This window comes from Tachyglossus aculeatus, chromosome 4 (genome assembly GCF_015852505.1).
Source record: "Tachyglossus aculeatus isolate mTacAcu1 chromosome 4, mTacAcu1.pri, whole genome shotgun sequence".
NCBI classification, from domain to species: Eukaryota; Metazoa; Chordata; class Mammalia; order Monotremata; family Tachyglossidae; genus Tachyglossus; species Tachyglossus aculeatus.
Genome location: NC_052069.1, coordinates 61,903,919 through 61,922,533, shown reverse-complemented (window position 1 = coordinate 61,922,533; position 18,615 = coordinate 61,903,919). Strand labels below are relative to the sequence as shown.

General features: G+C 41.6%; 1 protein-coding gene across 3 annotated transcripts in view; it reads right to left on the bottom strand.

Moving 5' to 3' along the window:
* STXBP3 (syntaxin binding protein 3) overlaps positions 1-18,615 on the bottom strand; it is an 88,961-nt gene that overhangs the window by 29,184 nt on the left and 41,162 nt on the right. For all 3 annotated transcript variants that reach the window (XM_038745276.1, XM_038745275.1, XM_038745277.1), the window contains 5 exons: positions 16,648-16,724; positions 7,994-8,063; positions 7,199-7,299; positions 4,008-4,162; positions 1,016-1,106 (listed from right to left, as the gene is read on the bottom strand). In XM_038745276.1, the coding sequence (XP_038601204.1) occupies positions 1,016-1,106; positions 4,008-4,162; positions 7,199-7,299; positions 7,994-8,063; positions 16,648-16,724 (494 nt within the window). The remainder of the gene's footprint in view (positions 1-1,015; positions 1,107-4,007; positions 4,163-7,198; positions 7,300-7,993; positions 8,064-16,647; positions 16,725-18,615) is intronic.

The window sequence follows — 18,615 nt, the reverse complement described above, 5'->3', positions numbered from 1 at the left end:
AATCTAATGTCACCAGACTAATAAAATGAATTATTATTATTATTATTACTATGAACAGTCTTTTACTTGGGAATTCTATAAAAACACCAAGGCCTGTGAATCCCACTGCAATCAAAGAAATATACATTGCTTCATATTACAACTAAAAATTCCATTCTTTTAAAGTATTCAGATACTAATACAGTATACCTGAGGTGCTTTAATAATAATGATGACGATGGCATTTGTTAAGCGCCTTACTATGTGCCAAGCACTGTTCTAAGCGCTGGGGTATCTACAACGTAATCAGGTTGTCCCACATGGGGCTCACAGTCTTCACCCCCATTTTACAGATGAGGGAACTGAGGCAAAGGGAAATGAAGTGACTTGCCCAAGGTCACACAGAAGACAAGTGGCGGAGCCGGGATTAGAATCCAGGTCCTCTGCCCCCGAAGCCCGTGCTCTTGCAACTAAGCCACACTGCTTCTCACTATTCGTAAACTATGGCTGAATATCTCCCCAATAACTGGGGAGAAAAAATCAATTTGCCATGGATGATGACTTGTGACAATTTAGAAAGACCAGTATGATTCAGAGTTACTAAAAGTCCTTAAAACAAGCAAAAGAGAAAAATAAAAAAGGAAAAAAGGCAAACACCTACACAAAAAACAAATGTGTTTTTATTTCAAGTACCTGATGAGTAGCTATATATGTAAACACCCCACTATTACCAGACTTTGCTCATTTTGCAATTAACATTAGTATAAAAAACACAAATTTCCCAATAGATACATTTCTATGACTACAGTTACATGTAAAAAATCACTTCTTTATTTATAAAAGATAATCCTTCTTAGCTATTTGATCACATTTTCCCTTCTATGCAAATCATACACGAAATGCTCAAAATAACTTGAAATATTTTCCATCTTAAAATGGCGCAAAACTGCTGAAAACACCTTTTTTCATTCAACTAGTTTCTGTTCATTATTATGATATTACCAAACTTTAGGATTGTTTGTCTTTCACATTTTACCTTTATTTGACTTTTTTCATCAATCTTGTAGTAGTTTTCTAGCTTTTTTTCAACGAGTTGGGCAAGCTTGCTGGCATTGTTTAGGGGCTTACTGTAAAACAGAGATATGCCCAAGTAATTATTTTAAACGACTTTCTTCACAAAGCAACAAAGCACATGATGTAGACACAAACTTCAAAAAACTGAATCACGCACCTTTCGAATACAGTTCTGATTGAAAATTTAAAACTCATTAATTTCCCAGAATGACATGACGACAATGTGTTACACTGTTACCTGATACCCAACAAATTACAAGCAGCAGTTTCCTATAAAATTTCAGAAATGAAACAGCTACTTTCAGTTTCTATTTCTGTCAATTCCTCTCCAACTAAAAAGAAACGTCTAGCACTTCCAAACAGAATATTTCAGATACTTATTTGATCATGTCAGTACTGGCTTTGACAGTGAAAGAGAAATATAGTGGAAAGTAGGAATGTGCTGCAGTTTACAAATGTGGTATTAAATTCCCTTGAAATCTACCAATTTCACTAAATTGAATTTTGCAATAGATTCAAAATAGCTAAAATAGAACTGACAAAAACTTTTTGGAAACCCAAAAACTTATTACAGTTAAATGACACTTTAACAAAAAATTACTAACACTAGAGACAAAAATTAAATGTCATAGCTTTAAATCAATCATATTTATTCAGTGCTTTCCTTAAGCAGAGCACTAGTCTAAGCAATTGGGGAGTAGATTAGCTTTAAGTTATCAAACAGGCAGAAATATAATCATATAAAGTGTCAGAGTGAAAGTATCACTGATACCATTAATAATCACTAATAAGTAATTTCATTTATCAATGAAAATTCATTAATTTTATTAAACTTTGACCAATTTAATAAAATTATTTTGCATGATTATATTTCTGCCAGTTAATTTTAGGCTGAAACACGAAAGTTAAGCCCCTGTGGGCTGAGATCACGTCTACCAATTCTACTGCACTATACTTTCCCAAGTGCTTACAGTGCTCTGCACACAGTAAGCACTCAATAAATACTATTGATTGATTGATTGATGGATATATGTATAGGTGGATATATGTATAGATACACCTGGTAATAGTATAATTATATAATATGATCTCATTGTGGGCAGGGATTGTCTTTCTTTATTGCTGTATTATACTTTCCCAAGAGCTTACTTAACACAAAGTGCTCGATAAATACAGTTAAATGACTGAATGAATAGAAAAGAATGTTAGCTAACAGATCCCATTTCCCTGAATTCAATAAAAGCTGCTTTTCTCAACAATCAGAATTTGTTAGTATCTACCAAAGATACTGAGCACAACTATAGGCTGCAGAATGCTACGCATTGGGGGCACACACACAAAAATTTAAGACTGCAAAATGCCCTTGGGGAACTAATAATCTCACAGGAAAAGACAACAGGCATAAAACTGATGATTGTAAAAAAAACAGGAAAGAAGAGATATAAATAATAGAGGCAAGCAAATAGAGACATAAGTTCAGGAGTGCTGAAGTTGCTGATGGGATTTTAAAAACCCAGTAAAGTGAAGGGATCAGGTAGATAATGGAGTTGGTGGAGGAGATGACTTTTTTAGGAGGGTTTTGAAGAAGCGGTAGGATGTGGTTTAACACAGCTGAAAGGGAAAGGCATTTCAGGTTGGGGAAATCGAGGGACTTGGCATTGGAAAGGAAAGCGTGTGCAATGGGATAGTCGCGAATCAGGGCTAAGAGGTTACCTTGAGAGGAAAGTTTGAGAACCTTGAAGTCAATGGCCGGGAGTTTTGCTTCAGTTTTGCTTTAGATGAGAAGCAATAGGGAGCCATTGTATATTTCTTTGAGGAGAAGAGTGTTGGGTTTGATTGCTTAAACCAAATGTCACTTTATAGTAGAATATACTAAAAAAGGGAGAGGCTGGAGGCAGGGAAACCAGGAAAGAAGCTATTAAAGAAGACAAGGAATTTAGAAGAATTTAGGCCAGGATGGTGGCTAGAAGGGAAGACTTGCAAGTGTCGGGGACAAGGAGGATGGTGGGGACGTTGACAATGATGACAACTTTTAGAAGAAAAGATAGCACCAACTCGGCAACGGAATATCAGAAACTTTGGACGAATCGGCCCCCTCATATCTTGGAAAGAAAACAAGATATTTTAGAGCTCCTAGATATCCTAGGGCTTTGGGGATAGGTTTCGACGAAAAAGGAAGCACTAAACTCCTCTTTGGGGGGGGGGTTTGCCTTTGTGGTCAAAATTAACCTCTGTAATTGTTCTTTCCAAGCGCTTAGTACAGTGCTCTGCACACAGTAAGCGCTCAATAAATACGACTGAATGAATAGTTTAGGAGGAAGATGAAAAGTTCAGTTTTTGTCATATCAAATTTTAGGTGTTAACAGGTCATCTAGATAAAAGTGTCCCAAAGGCAAGACTGTAGGTGAGAAGGGCTTTAAATCTTAATTCAGAAGGCTTCTGTGAACTCTCCAATCAATCAATCAATGGTATTTACTGAGTGCTTACTATGTGCAGCGCACTTTACTAAGCTCTTGGGAGAGTACAATACCACAGAATCAGCAGACTCATTCCTGAATGTGAAGAGGGAAGAGTAGAAAAAGCAGCACCAAACCGTGGGAGACACCCATAGGATAAGAATGCGAGGAGAGCTATGGAGGAGAGAAATAAGATGAAAACCAGGGGAGAAGAAAATCTGCAAGAAAAAGGCTAGAGATTTTTAGAGGAAACATTTACCTCCTCTTCACGTCCCCCTAAAAAGGACCCTATTTAGACATCATCCTAATTGTGCTCTCAATTGAGGATTTTAAAAAATATCCTTAAATGCATATTAGATTTAATTCTTCTACACTGACACTTTTCATTTTCAATTTGAATATAGTTCAATGTAGAGGGCAGTTTCCCAGTACAACACACTAAAAATGGGAGCACTATACTGCTATTTTTGGAAAGAACAGCCAACAGCAGTCCTCTACCTTTTATATCTTACTCCAGGATTTTCATCCAGAGTGGCACAGAGAGTAACAATCTGTTCAGCCATTGCTTCCATAGTGGCGTCTTTATCACTTGCATTGTCTTCATCTGGACTGTAACAGTAGTAGAATGCATTTGGTATATCAAGAGCGAATACCTAAATCAGACCAAATACAAAAATTACCAATTCAGAGATAAAAAACATCTCAAGAATATGTTTCGAGGAAAATGAACTTATGATTCTGAAGATACAGACATGACAAATATTGATATTAACCCCAGGTTTCCTAATATAATTGGATCTTTACATCAATTACATCTATCATCTTAACTTCTCACTCTCCTTCCCGTTGTCTATTTCTCGCCTTTATTCCTTGCTTTTCACTTTCTCTGCAATAGCTGGAAACATTTAAAGTAATCCCATGAAAGCAATGTCTTAACAGTAGCAAAAGTAAATACAATGTAATGCTAAAACCTAATTAAGAGAGTAAGTTATCCATCTTGGGCCTATTCTTAGACATAAATTGGAAATCTTATCCTAGCAATTATCTTCAAATTTTCCAGTACGCAAGTAGTCATTCTTCAACATCTTGAAATTCTTCTATCATACATCCCACACCCATTGTGTACTGTGGCACAACAGAATCAGTGACTGCCTCAAAAGACAGGAAGATTTCAGGCATATATACTGGATTACATATAGCAACCTCAAAACACTTAACAGCGCTTGGTGTTTTTTTTTTAAATAATATTTGTTAAGTGCTTACTATGCACCAGGCACTGTACTAAGTGCTGGGATAGATCAGGTGGGACACAATCCATATCCCACATGGGGCTCACAGCCTTAATCTCCATTTTACAGATGCGGGAACTGAGGAACAGAGAAATGCAATGACTTCCCCAGGGCCACAAAGCAGACAAGTGGCGGAGTCAGAATTAGAACTCATGACCTATTGACTTCCAGGTTCCTGCTGTATCCACTAGACCATGCTACTTCTCTATTTTTTTTATGCCAAATTACCATTCCAGGGAACTCCCTGGACTTGTGGTCACAAGGAATGAAGCTAAAACTCTTGCATCTCAAAAAAGTTCCCCAAATTCTCTGCAATGGTCCATTTCCGACCACAAATATGAAGTTTTTCCCTAAATGTTCGGTGAAGACTTTATCAATCTGGTCCCAGGCTATATTCTGAATCCATTTTTCTGGCGATTGAAAATACATGGACAGTGGCATCCCTGTAGACTAAGCCTCTGGGGATAGAGGCCCTGCTCCTTATGCAGGTGGCATGAATTGGGCAGAGTGATGTACGGGTGCCCATGCCCAAAACATGGCATACACGTCATCATCATCATCATCAATCGCATTTATTGAGCGCTTACTATGTGCACAGCACTGTACTAAGCGCTTGGGAAGTACAAATTGGCAACATATAGAGACAGTCCCTACCCAACAGTGGGCTCACAGTCTAAAAGGGGGAGGCAGAGAACAAAACCAAACATACTAACAAAATAAAATAAATAGAATAGATACACGTGTACCCCATATCCCTGAGCTCCCACAGCACTGCAGATTGGTAAGACATATAAAAAGGAAATTCAAGAGTGCTTTATGGTTTAGGCCAAAGGCAGCCTCTCATTTATATCTACAATTACATGTTTCAGATCTCCAACATATATATATATTCTCTAAATATACCCCCTAGTTGGCCCAAATTCATCCTAAAGTTGTGACTTCATTCTGTTTAAGCCATGCTTTTAAAATATTTTTAACAATGCACCTACTGAACTGTCTTTCCCATGGTATAAGAAATTCATTTTCATCTTACACTATTTCTACCTTGTCATTACAAAAGAAAAGGAAAAAAGTCTAACTTGGACTTCAAATGCTTTTAAAAAGGGCAATCTTTAATGTAACTGGACATTGGTGCTTCTTATTATGAAGACTGCATTATTAATCCATAAAGTCCACTCTAATTAGAAATGGACCCCATCTAGCAGAACAATTGAAGGCACATCTCCTCCAAGAAGCCTTGCCTAGGCCTTCCTCTCCTCTTCTCCCACCCCCTTCCATGCCGCTTTTACTTGCTCCTTTACTCATCGTCCCTCTCATTTCCACAGCACATATGTATACATCTTTATATGTTATTTATTTATTTATATTATATTTATTTATTTTTATAAATAATAATATATTATTGTATATTATTATTAAATATATAATAATATTTATTTATATTTATTTTATTTACTATTATACTGTACTCTCCCAAGCACTTACTACAGTGCTTTGCACACGGTAAGCACTTTATATGAAGGAATGTCTGTTCGTTATTATATTGTAATCTCCCAAGCACTTAGTACAGTGCTTTGCACACAGTAAGCACTCAGTATATATGATGGAATGAATGAATTTTCTTTCCTGATGATATTCACCCATTCCATCGTATTTATTGAGCACTTACTCTGTGCAGAGCACTGTACTAAGTGCTTGGAAAGTACAACTAATTTCCAGCCACAGGGGGAATATAATTTAACCCAATGCCTTAAGAGGTCAGGTCTGAAACTTATATAACACAATCAGTTAACCAGTCAGTAATATTTTTTGAGCATTTATTGTGTGCAAGAGCACACACTAAGCTTGGGAGAGTACAACAGAGTTGGCAGAGATGATTCCTGCCCTCAAGGAGCTTACAGTCTAGTGGAGGACCACCAGAGCTGTTCTGTTCAAGTTTCAAGCTAGGCTACAACTAAAGAATGGCTCACAAACTAGTCTTTATTTGTGACTCTGAACTTCAAAGGATGCATCAGCTTCACTTAACAAAAGGCTACTGTGGTAATGTTACTTTAGTTTTGCAAATGGTTTAAGGGGTTATATGAATAACTCTTACTCTTTGTTCATCTAACATAGGTTTTGAAGTGCCTTATATATTTCTCCATTTCACAGATTACAGGTAAAGTGCTCTGCACACAGTAAGCGCTCAATAAATACGATTGAATGAATGAATGATCTAACCCACTTCCCTGGAACTGAACCCATATTTTTCACTTCTTAATAACCTGCTCTAATTTATAGAAGAATTTCCAGCTTGAATTTCATCATTTTCTGAATCACAATACTCCTACTCAGAAAGTCAAGGAATAAAAGCAAAAAAATCCAGTAAAATGGCTTAAAACTATAAAAATGGAACTTTACCTGAGACTCAAGTGGGAAGAAGGAGATATTTATTTCTTTACACCTTCTTATGGATTTGGAGCAGGAAGACTTGATTTTGTTAAAGAGACTGTCAGGGCAAACTAAGAGAAATAAATCAGAGTACATGAAATCTACATACTATTTTTTCTTCCAAATATTAACTACTTGAGCACCAAATGTTGTTGCCCATCAAGGGGATATTTTCTGGCCTTTTATTTTGGGCAGGAGCGGGGAAGCACTGAAAACATGGATCTTTTAAAAACTTTTTTTGTTTCATTTGTAATAATGAAAATGTCACAGAGTGGAGGCTCAGGTTAATGATTATGGCATTTGTTAACACCACGTGCTAAGCACTGTACTAACCTCTGGGGTACAAGATAATCAGGTCAGAGACAGTCACTCTCCCCACATGGGGCTTACAGTTTAATTGGGACTGATTGATGAAATACCTCAAGTTACAAACGAGACAACGAAGGAACAGAGAAGTTAAGTGGCTTGCTCAGTCACACAGCAGGTAAACGGTATTGGCAGGATTAGAACCCGGGTCTCTCACTCCCAGGTCCTTGCTCTTTCTTCTAGGCTATGTAGAAAATTTGGTGGAGACCTGCCCAAGGTCCCACAGCAGGTAAATGGCAAAGTTAGGATTATTTCTTAGATATTCTCTACCTATTATTTCAACAGTTACCAAGAGGAAAATTATACCTGTTGGAATCATATTACAAAAATAAGACTATATATAGCTATTACATTAATTATATCACACTCTAGAATCCAATTTGTAAAAAGTGTACTTACAATCCGTGAAGTATATGTATGCTGCTTTGTACTTGGTATCTGCAAAGTCGCGTATTAAACAATCTACAGACTTAAAAACACCTTTTGATTAGATGTCAGTGCATATTTCATTAACAGATATATCTTCTTTCCCATACAACTCTCTCTTAGGGTTAGAAAAACATCTTTTAATTGGATGTCAGGGCATATTTCATTAAAAGATACATTTTCTTTCCCATACAACTGTCTCTCAGGGTTAGAATTCAAACTTCCCAATCCTAACTACTCGAGTTCTGGATCTTTTTACTTCGTATGTTGCTTTAGGATGATAAATAAACACACGGTTCAATGGATGAATGCTCAGTAAAGATTCTGGGGAAGAAAGATGAAGTCTGAACCTAAATTGTTGAGCTCTGGAAACCTACTCAAAACTATTCAAAACTAACAATGGTTAAAGAAGCACTTAGGTTCATGTGTCTGCAAATATAATGTGTGGATGAAGACACATCATGGGTAAGCCTTTTCTTCCTCCCTTCAAAGTCCTACTGAGAGCTCACCTCCTCCAGGAAGCCTTCCCCAACTGAGCTCCCCTTTTTCCTCTCCTCCTCCTCCCCATCAATCAATCAATCAATCAATCAATCGTATTTATTGAGCGCTTACTGTGTGCAGAGCACTGTACTAAGCACTTGGGAAGTACAAATTGGCATCACATAGAGACAGTCCCTACCCAACAGTGGGCTCACAGTCTAAAAGGGGGAGACAGAGAACAGAACCAAACATACCAACAAAATAAAATAAGTAGGATAGAAATGTACAAGTAAAATAAATAAATAAATAAATAAATAGAGTAATAAATATGTACAACCATATATACATATATACAGGTGCTGTGGGGAAGGGAAGGAGGTAAGACGGGGGGATGGAGAGGGGGACGAGGGGGAGAGGAAAGAAGGGGCTCAGTCTGGGAAGGCCTCCTGGAGGAGGTGAGCTCTCAGCAGGGCCTTGAAGGGAGGAAGAGAGTTAGCTTGGCGGATGGGCAGAGGGAGGGCATTCCGGGCCCGGGGGATGACGTGGGCCGGGGGTCGACGGCGGGACAGGCGAGAGTGAGGTACGGTGAGGAGATTAGCGGTGGAGGAGCGGAGGGTGCGGGCGGGGCAGTAGAAAGAGAGAAGGGAGGTGAGGTAGGAGGGGGCGAGGTGATGGACAGCCTTGAAGCCCAGGGTGAGGAGTTTCTGCCTGATGCGCAGATTGATCGGTAGCCATTGGAGGTTTTTGAGGAGAGCAGTAATATGTCCAGAGCGTTTCTGGACAAAGATAATCCGGGCAGCAGCATGAAGTATGGATTGAAGTGGAGAGAGACACGAGGATGGGAGATCAGAGAGAAGGCTAGTGCAGTAGTCCAGACGGGATAGGATGAGAGCTTGAACGAGCAGGGTAGCGGTTTGGATGGAGAGGAAAGGACGGATCTTGGCAATGTTGCGGAGCTGAGACCGGCAGGTTTTGGTGACGGCTTGGATGTGAGGGGTGAATGAGAGAGCGGAGTCGAGGATGACACCAAGGTTGCGGGCTTGTGAGACGGGAAGGATGGTAGTGCCGTCAACAGAGTCCCCCGCCCTACCCTCTCCTCCTCCCCACAGCACTTGTGTATATTTGTACATACTCATTACTCTATTTACTAATGATGTCTATATAGCTATAATTCTATTTATTCTGATGGTATTGACACCTGTCTACTTGTTTTGTTGTCTTTCTCCCCCTTCTCGACTATGAGCCCGTTGTTGGGTAGGGACTGTCTCTATATGTTGCCGATTTGTGCTTCCCAAGCACTTTAATACAGTGCTCTGCACACAGTAAGCGCTCAACAGATACGAATGAATGAATGAATATGTATAGTCACTGGGACTGTTGGGCTTGCATAGACTTTTTCAGCAAGACATGTATTTAAAGGTGAATTTCACCATCACCGGTATCTAGTGTGAAGAAAAATACACACGCTTGATAATAATGATGATGACGATTTTTTAGACTGTGAGCCCACTGTTGGGTAGGGACTGTCTCTATATGTTGCCAATTTGTACTTCCCAAGCGCTTAGTACAGTGCTCTGCACATAGTAAGCGCTCAATAAATACGATTGATGATGATGATGACGATGATGGTATGTGTTCAGCACTACGTGTCCAGCACTGTTCTAAGTGATGGGTAGATACAAGCTAATCAGGTTGGACACAGTCCCTGTCCACATACGGCTCACAGCCTTAATCCCCATTTTACATAGGAGAGAACTGAGGCACAGAGAAATTAAGTGACTTTCCCAAGGTCACACAGCAGACAAGTGGCAGAACTGGGAACCCAGGTCCTTCAGACTCCGAGCCCCATCCACTAAGCCATGCTCTATTCACCTCACTCGCAACTCCACAGCGCTTTTATATGTATTTGAAATTTATTTAAATTTAAGTCTGCTTCCCCCTCTAGACCGTAAGCCCATTCACTAAGCCATGCTCTATTCACCTCACTCGCAACTCCACAGCACTTTTATACGTATTTGAAATTTATTTAAATTTATGTCTGCTTCCCCCTCGAGACTGCAAGCTTGTTGGGGGCCGGGAAGGTGTCTACCAGCTCTGTTGTCCTGTACTCTCCCAAGTGCTTAATAATAATAATAATAATAATAATGATGGCATTTATTAAGCACTTACTATGTGCAAAGCACTGTTCTAAGCGCTGGGGAGGTTACAAGGTGATCAGGTTGTCCCACGGGGGGGCTCACAGTCATCATCCCCATTTTACAGATAAGGGAACTGAAGCTCAATGGAAAGAGCCTGGGCTTTGGAGTCAGAGGTCATGGGTTCAAATCCCGGCTCCACCAATTGTTAGCTGTGTGACTTTGGGCAAATCACTTAACTTCTCTGTGCCTCAGTTCCCTCACGGTCTCAATACAGTTCTTAATACAGTTCTCTGCACCCAATAAGTGCTCAACAAATACCATATTGAATAATTGTCATACAAACACACAAACACACGCACCCCTCAGTCCTACTAAATAGAGTGACACTGGCCTCTAAGAAAGAAGAAAGAGTAAGTTTGTGTCATGGCACAGTTGCACCAATTCATTAATCCACAGAATTGTGGTTATCAGCAGCATAAATTCAGCCCAAGCCCAGTGGAAAGAAGGGAACCCAAACTGTCAGTCTGAGACTGAACAGTGTGGATAACGCTTTCATTTTGTCAAAGCGATTTAGCGTCCATTCTCATTTTGCGCTAAAACCCCCGGGACGGGGAAAAGAGGTGGGTCTTTTTACCCCTGGTTTTTAGATGAGGAAACCGAGGGAGTCGGGACTTGCCCACGGCCACACGGTAGCCAAGTTGGGCCCAAAATTCAATTCTCCTGGCTTCTAGGTCCGCGTTCTTTCCAAGAGATCGATGCGGCTTTTCTTCTAACTGCTGGGCTGTTATGCACGGACCCTCTGCTACTCACCGTCATTTATTCATCGTCATCATCATCAATCGTATTTATTGAGCGCTTACTATGTGCAGAGCACTGTACTAAGCGCTTGGGAAGTACAAATTGGCAACATATACAGTCCCTACCCAACAGTGGGCTCACAGTCTAAAAGGGGGAGACAGAGAACAAAACCAAACGTACTAACAAAATAAAATAAATAGAATAGATATGTACAAGTAAAATAAATAGAGTAATAAATATGTACAAACATATATACATATATACAGGTGCTGTGGGGAAGGGAAGGAGGTAAGATGGGGGGGATGGAGAGGGGGACGCCCTCTCCATTTATTTTGTTCTAAGGGCTTCCACCAAGGTACAGGAGTAGGTAGTAGTAGCAGAAAAGGCTGCTGGAGAGAACTAATAAGGCATCTTCCTGGTTGGACAGTTGCCACCATCAACAGCATTTATTTGAAGCTTTATAATAATAATAATAATAATAATGGCATTTATTAAGCGCTTACTATGTGCAAAGCACTGTTCTAAGCGCCGGGGAGGTTACAAGGTGATCAGGTTGTCCCATGGGGGGGCTCACGGTTTTAATCCCTATTTTCCAGATGAGGTAACTGACGCCCAGAGAAGTTAAATGACTTGCTCAAAGTCACACAGCTGACAAGTGGCGGAGCGGGGATTTGAACCCATGACCTCGGACTCCAAAGCCTGTGCTCTTTCCACTGAGCCACTCTGCGGCGCTGAACCATGCTGCTTTATATGAGCACAGCACTGTTTGAAGAGCTTGTGGTCATATTACAAAATAATAATAATGATGGCATTTGTTAAATGCTTACTATGTGCACTGTTCTAAGCACTGGGGAGGATACAAGGTCATCAGGTTGTTCCACATGGGCCTCACAGTCTTAATCCCCATTTTCCAGATGAGGTAACTGAGGCACAGAGAAGTTAAGTGACTTGCCCAAGGTCACACAGCTGACAATTGGTGGAGATGGGATTTGAACCCATGACCTCTGACTCCCAAGCCCGTGCTCTTTCCATTGAGCCACGCTGCCTCTCACAAATAATTTAAGGAATAACTATTTAAAGGAGAATCATACAGCCCTTAGTCTGTAGACGGTAAGCTCGTCGTGGGCAGGGAATGCATCTGTTTATTGTTACATTATACTCCCCCAAGCACTAGTACAGTGCTCTGCACATAGTCTGCTCAATAAATACGATTAACTGACTTTAGCAAAGGTTATTTATCTAAAGCATTTGGAAACCGCAGAGAACCAGCAAGTGTAATTATCAGATACCAGAAGCTTCCTCCAGGAAGGAGCGTGAGTGTGAAAAAACTGCGTTTCAAATTTAAAGTTAAAACCCCCAGAACTTTTAACTAGAAAAGACTTTCTGCACGTAATAAAATAACCAGGCTCAAAAATGTGCTCTTCAGCTCAAAACTGAGGGTACCGCTCCACCTACCAACTGATTTGAGAGCTACAAATCCAAAGAGAAATGTAGAAAGCACAGAAAAATATCAGGGAGAAGACGGAATACTCCCACTTTCATTGGCTCTAAGTCCACCCGTAAAAGCAATTCGATAATACCTGAATTACTAAACTGTTAGCATTTTTATTTCAGAACTGTGCATCAGTATTTGAGGGCCACTTCAGAAAATATTGAGACCCTTAAAGTCAATCAGTATGGTTTAAGCTTTATTCTACTATCCCCCCACCCCGCCCCGACCGAACATGTCATTCAGTTAATCAATCAGAGTGCTCTCATGGTGGCTCAGGTACATTCTTCCATACCACAGTATTTACTAAATACCTGTGTGCAAATCCCTGTCAATCAATCAATCAATCAATCGTATTTATTGAGCACTTACTGTGTGCAGAGCACTGGACTAAGCACTTGGGTAGTACAAGTTGGCAACATATAGAGACAGTCCCTACCCAACAGTGGGCTCACAGTCTAAAAGGGGGAGACAGAGAACAAAACCAAACATACTAACAAAATAAAATAAATAGAATAGATATGTACAAGTAAAATAAATAGAGTAATAAATATGTACAAACATCTATACATATATACAGGTGCTGTGGGGAAGAGAAGGAGGTAAGATGGGGGGGATGGAGAGGGGGATGAGGGGGAGAGGAAGGAAGGGGCTCAGTCTGGGAAGGCCTAACAACTTCTCTGGGCCTCAGTTACCTCATCTGTAAAACGGGGATTAAGACTGTGAGCCCCATGTGGGACAACCTGATTACCTTGTATTCCCCCCAGTGCTTAGAACAGTGCTTGGCACACAGTAAGCGCTCATAAGCACTGGGTTAAAATACAATAGAATATGAGCAAGTCAAGGTCCCTGGGGGCTCACAATCAAAAAGGGAGGCCGGGAGGTTGCGGGGAAGCAGCCGGGAGGTTGCGGGGAATCATTGGAGGGAGGATTGAATAGCCTGCCCGCCCTCCCTCCTCACTGATAGACAATTTCTCCCCTTTCAAAGCCTTATTGAAGGCACATCTCCTCCAAGAGACTAAGGCCACCCTAGGCCCCCTCTTTCCTCTTCTCCCACTCCCTTCTGGGTCACCCTGACTTGCTCCCTTTGTTCTTCCCTCCTCTGATCGCCACAACACTCATGTATATATGTCATTTATTTTTTTTTTTTAATTTTATATAGGCCTTCCCAGACTGAGCCCCTTCCTTCCTCTCCCCCTCGTCCCCCCTCCATCCCCCCCGCCTTACCTCCTTCCCTTCCCCACAGCACCTGTATATATGTATATATGCTTGTACATATTTATTACTCTATTTATTTATTTATTTATTTTGCTTGTACGTATCTATTCTATTTATTTTATTTTGTTAGTATGTTTGGTTTTGTTCTCTGTCTCCCCCTTTTAGACTGTGAGCCCACTGCTGGGTAGGGACTGTCTCTGTATGTTGCCAATTTGTACTTCCCAAGCGCTTAGTACAGTGCTCTGCACATAGTAAGCGCTCAATAAATACGATTGATTGATTGGTTTGTATTGATGGCTATCTCCCCCCTTTAGACTGTAAGCTTGCTGTGGGGCAGGGAATGTGTCTGTTTATTGTTGTATTGTACTCTCACAAGCGCTTCAGCACAGTGCTCTGCACACAGTAAGTGCTCAATAAATACGACTGAATGAATGAATGAAGTGCCTATGGGCAGAGCACCATCCGGCCATCTCCTATATCTTATAATAATAATAATAATGATGGCATTTATTAAGCGCTGACTGTGTGCAAAGCACTGTTCTAAGCGCTGGGGAGGTTACAAGGTGATCAGGTTGTCCCACGGGGGGGGGCTCACAATTTTCATCCTCATTTTCCAGATGAGGGAACTGAGGCCCAGAGAAGTGAAGTGACTTGCCCAAAGTCGCCCAGCTGACGATTGGCGGAGCCGGGATTTGAACCCATGACCTCTGACTCCAAAGCCCGGGCTCTTTCCACCGAGCCACCCCTTGCCCACGTCCTGCCTCTGGTCTGAAACTCCCCCAAACCCACCCCACTCCCGAGCCCACCTTCATATCCGACAGAGGATCACCCTGCCCACCTTCAAAACGTCACTAAAATCACACCTCCTCCAAGAGGCCTTCCCAACTAAGCCCTCATTTCCTTTTCTGTGTCACCTTGGTACTTGGATTTATACTCTTTATTCAGACCAACCTCAGCCCCACATCCACTTATGTACAGATTTTTCATTTCTTTTCTTAGCCATCTCCCCCTCTAGCCCGAGTTCCTTGGGGGCAGGGACAAGGTCTACCAACTCTTGTACTGCACTTTCCCAAGCGCTTAGCAGAGTGCTCTGCACACAGTAAGCTCTCAATAAATATGACTGATTGATTAAAAGACTGAATACATAGACACATACACACGAAGACAAAGAATGTGGTGGCTGAGGTTTTCAGACCCCTTAACTGCTCAGGCAGGGATGTTCATAGCCCATTAAAAACAACCACCACAGCCAAGCTTTCTCAATAATAATAATAATAATTATAGTATTCGTTAAGCGCTTACTATGTGCCAAGCACTGTTCTAAGTGCTGGGGTAAATACAAGGTCAGCAGGTTGTCCCACGGGGGGGCTCAGTCTTAATCCCCATTTTACGGATGAGGTGACTGAGACACAGAGAAGCTAAGTGTCTTGCCCAAAGTCACTTGCGGGGCCGGGATTAGAACCCACAACCTCAAGCTCCCAAGCCCGGGCTCTTTCCACTAATATACTTTGGGGAGGCAACACTGCCAGCTCGTTGTGGTTAGGGAATGTGTCTGCTATACTGTTATATTTTACTCTCCCACGCGCTTAGGCCAGTGCTCCAGCAAGGCAGGCTGGGGACCGAGCCCTCGCTACTTGTTATCTTTAACCACTTATTCTCAAATGGCTCTTTCCCTTTTGCCTCCACATATACCTTCATTATTCCAAAAAAAAAGTCCCACATATACCTTCACTATTCCCCCCAAAAAGTCTTATCTGGAGCCAACAGATTCCTCCAGCTATCACCCATTTCCCTGCTCTAAATGCTTTCCAAACTAGGTAGTATATGATGGACTGCTTTCACATCCTCCCCTGCAACATTCTTCTTGACTTGCTATGATCAGAGTTTCCACCCCCTTTACTCCCCTGAGATCTCCCTCCCTAAATTCTCAATGACCTCCTCGTAGCTACTGCCAATGAGTTCTGGATTCTAATTCTCCTGGTCTTTTCTGGTACCTTCGTAAATGAGGACCACTGCCTCTTCTCTGAAACACTTTCAGACCCGGGATTCACTTACTTCTCCTGCTGCCACAAATGACATGTTCCCTCTCTGCCTCATTTGCTAGCTCTTCCGCTTATAATAATAATAATGATGGCATTTATTAAGCACTTACTATGTGCAAAGCACCGTTCTAAGCGCTGGGGAAGTTACAAGGTGATCAGGTGGGGGCTCACAGTCTTAATCCCCATTTTACAGATGAGGTAACTGAGGCCCAGAGAAGTTAAGTGACTTGCCCCAAGTCACACAGCTGACAACTGGCAGAGCCGGGATTTGAACCCATGACCTCTGACTCCAAAGCCCGTGCTCTTTCCACTGAGCCACGTCGCTTCTCTAATCATTATCATTATTATCATCTGACTATGGGAATACTGTTGGTAGTTTCATATGTTACTTTTCCACCAGTAAAGCTATGAGTTTATAAAAATACTCAAGATATTTTTTAAAAAAACCACTCAAATGCTAACCTTTTGGGATGGAGTGATGAAATAAAGTGCCTTCATTTGGGTTACACGTTCACGACTCTTGTAAACGTTCTCCACAACTGTTAAAAAAAAAAAGGGTATGCAGTTACACGTTTGACATATTGTAACAAAAAAACAAAACCCAAGTCTGCTTCCCATAATGGTGGCAGAATTTTGGTTCTCGGTGGAATCGTCAATTCTCTCCACCCTCGGTCGGGAAAATGGAAGAGGTATTTACGCAGTTCACTGCCTGTGCCATTTGCCAGGAAAGAATCAAAGGGCCCGGGGTTTGGCATAAGCTCACAGCCACAAAGTTTTCCAGTCTGCATCCTCGGACTTTGAGCTTTGTTCCAGAGCCACTGCAGAGACAACGGAGGTGACCTAATTCCGTCCCCCTGAGATGTTCTTTCATTAATTAATTCCTTCGTTCAATAGTATTTGAGCACTTACTGTGTCTTTTAGTCTGTGAGCCCACTGTTGGGTAGGGACTGTCTCTATGTGTTGCCAATTTGTACTTCCCAAGCGCTTAGTACAGTGCTCTGCACACAGTAAGCGCTCAATAAATACGACTGATGATGACGATGCAGAGCACTGTACTAAGTGCTTGAGAGAGACCAAAATAACAACAGACACATTCCCTGCCCGCAGTGAGTTTATAATCGAGGGGGGAGAGACAGACATTACCCTGGACTGACCCTGAAAATGAGCAGGTTGACTCCGGCCCAGCCTTAGTAGAGTGCTGGGCACAAAGTCAGCAACTTAAATACTATTTTTTATCCTTATTTTGGGGATCCCTCTGGAGAGGGAACCAAATCTACTAAACCAGTGTTTTAGAGAACTTGGCTCCACCAGGTATCAGGGACCATCTTGGCCGGAGAATTGTCATCATCATCATCATGGCATTTATTAAGCGCTTACTATGTGCAAGGCACTGTTCAAAGCGCTGGGGAGGTTACAAGGTGATCAGGTTGCCCCAAAGGGGCTCACAGTCTTAATCCCCATTTTACAGATGAGGGAACTGAGGCCCAGAGAAGTGAAGTGACTTGCCCAAAGTCACCCAGCTGACAAGTGGCGGCGCCGGGATTTGAACCCTTGACCTCTGACTCCAAAGTCCGTGCTCTTTCCACTGGGCCATGCTGCTTCCCCTTGAGCCATGCGGAATTTCTTTTTCATCTTGAAACCAATCCACTCATTCGTTCATTCATTCAATCGTATTTATTGAGCCGCTTACTGTGTGCAGAGCACTGGACTAAGCGCTTGGGAAGTACAAGTTGGAATATTCATTTGATTCTTTCAATCATATTGAGTGCAAAACACTTTACTAAGTGTTTGGGAGAGTACAACAGATAGGTATGGATTCTCCCACATCATATTTGCAAAAGTCATTGGTTTTCTCACCCATAACTGCAGATAACACTCATCTGGAAGCCTTCCCAGCTCTGATATAGCCCGGGAAGCTCCACACCCGGCCCGGAGGCTGAAAATTCAGGAAAGACGCTCCACGACTACAGGGTGTCTCTCCAACTTCCTGCTTCCCAACACAATCACTATCTTGGGGGGAAAGGGAAAATGAAGGGGTGATTTTCAAAGTTGGGCCCCAACACAATCGCTATCTTGGGCGGAAAGGGAAAACGAAGGGGTGATTTCCAAAGTTGGGACGGAACTAAAGCAGAAATGGGCAAGACTGAGATCATTTTTCAAGTTGAATAATAATAACAATAATTGTGGTATTTGTTAAGCGTTTACTATGTGCTAAACACTGTTCTAAGCTCTGGGGTAATAATAATAATGATGATGTCATTTATTAAGCGCTATGTGCAAAGCACTGTTCTAAGCGCGGGGGAGGATACAAGGTGATCAGGTTGTCCCACGGGGGGCTCACAGTCTTCATCCCCATTTTACAGATGAGGGAACTGAGGCCCAGAGAAGTGAAGTGACTTGCCCAAAGTCACACAGCTGACAATTGGAGAA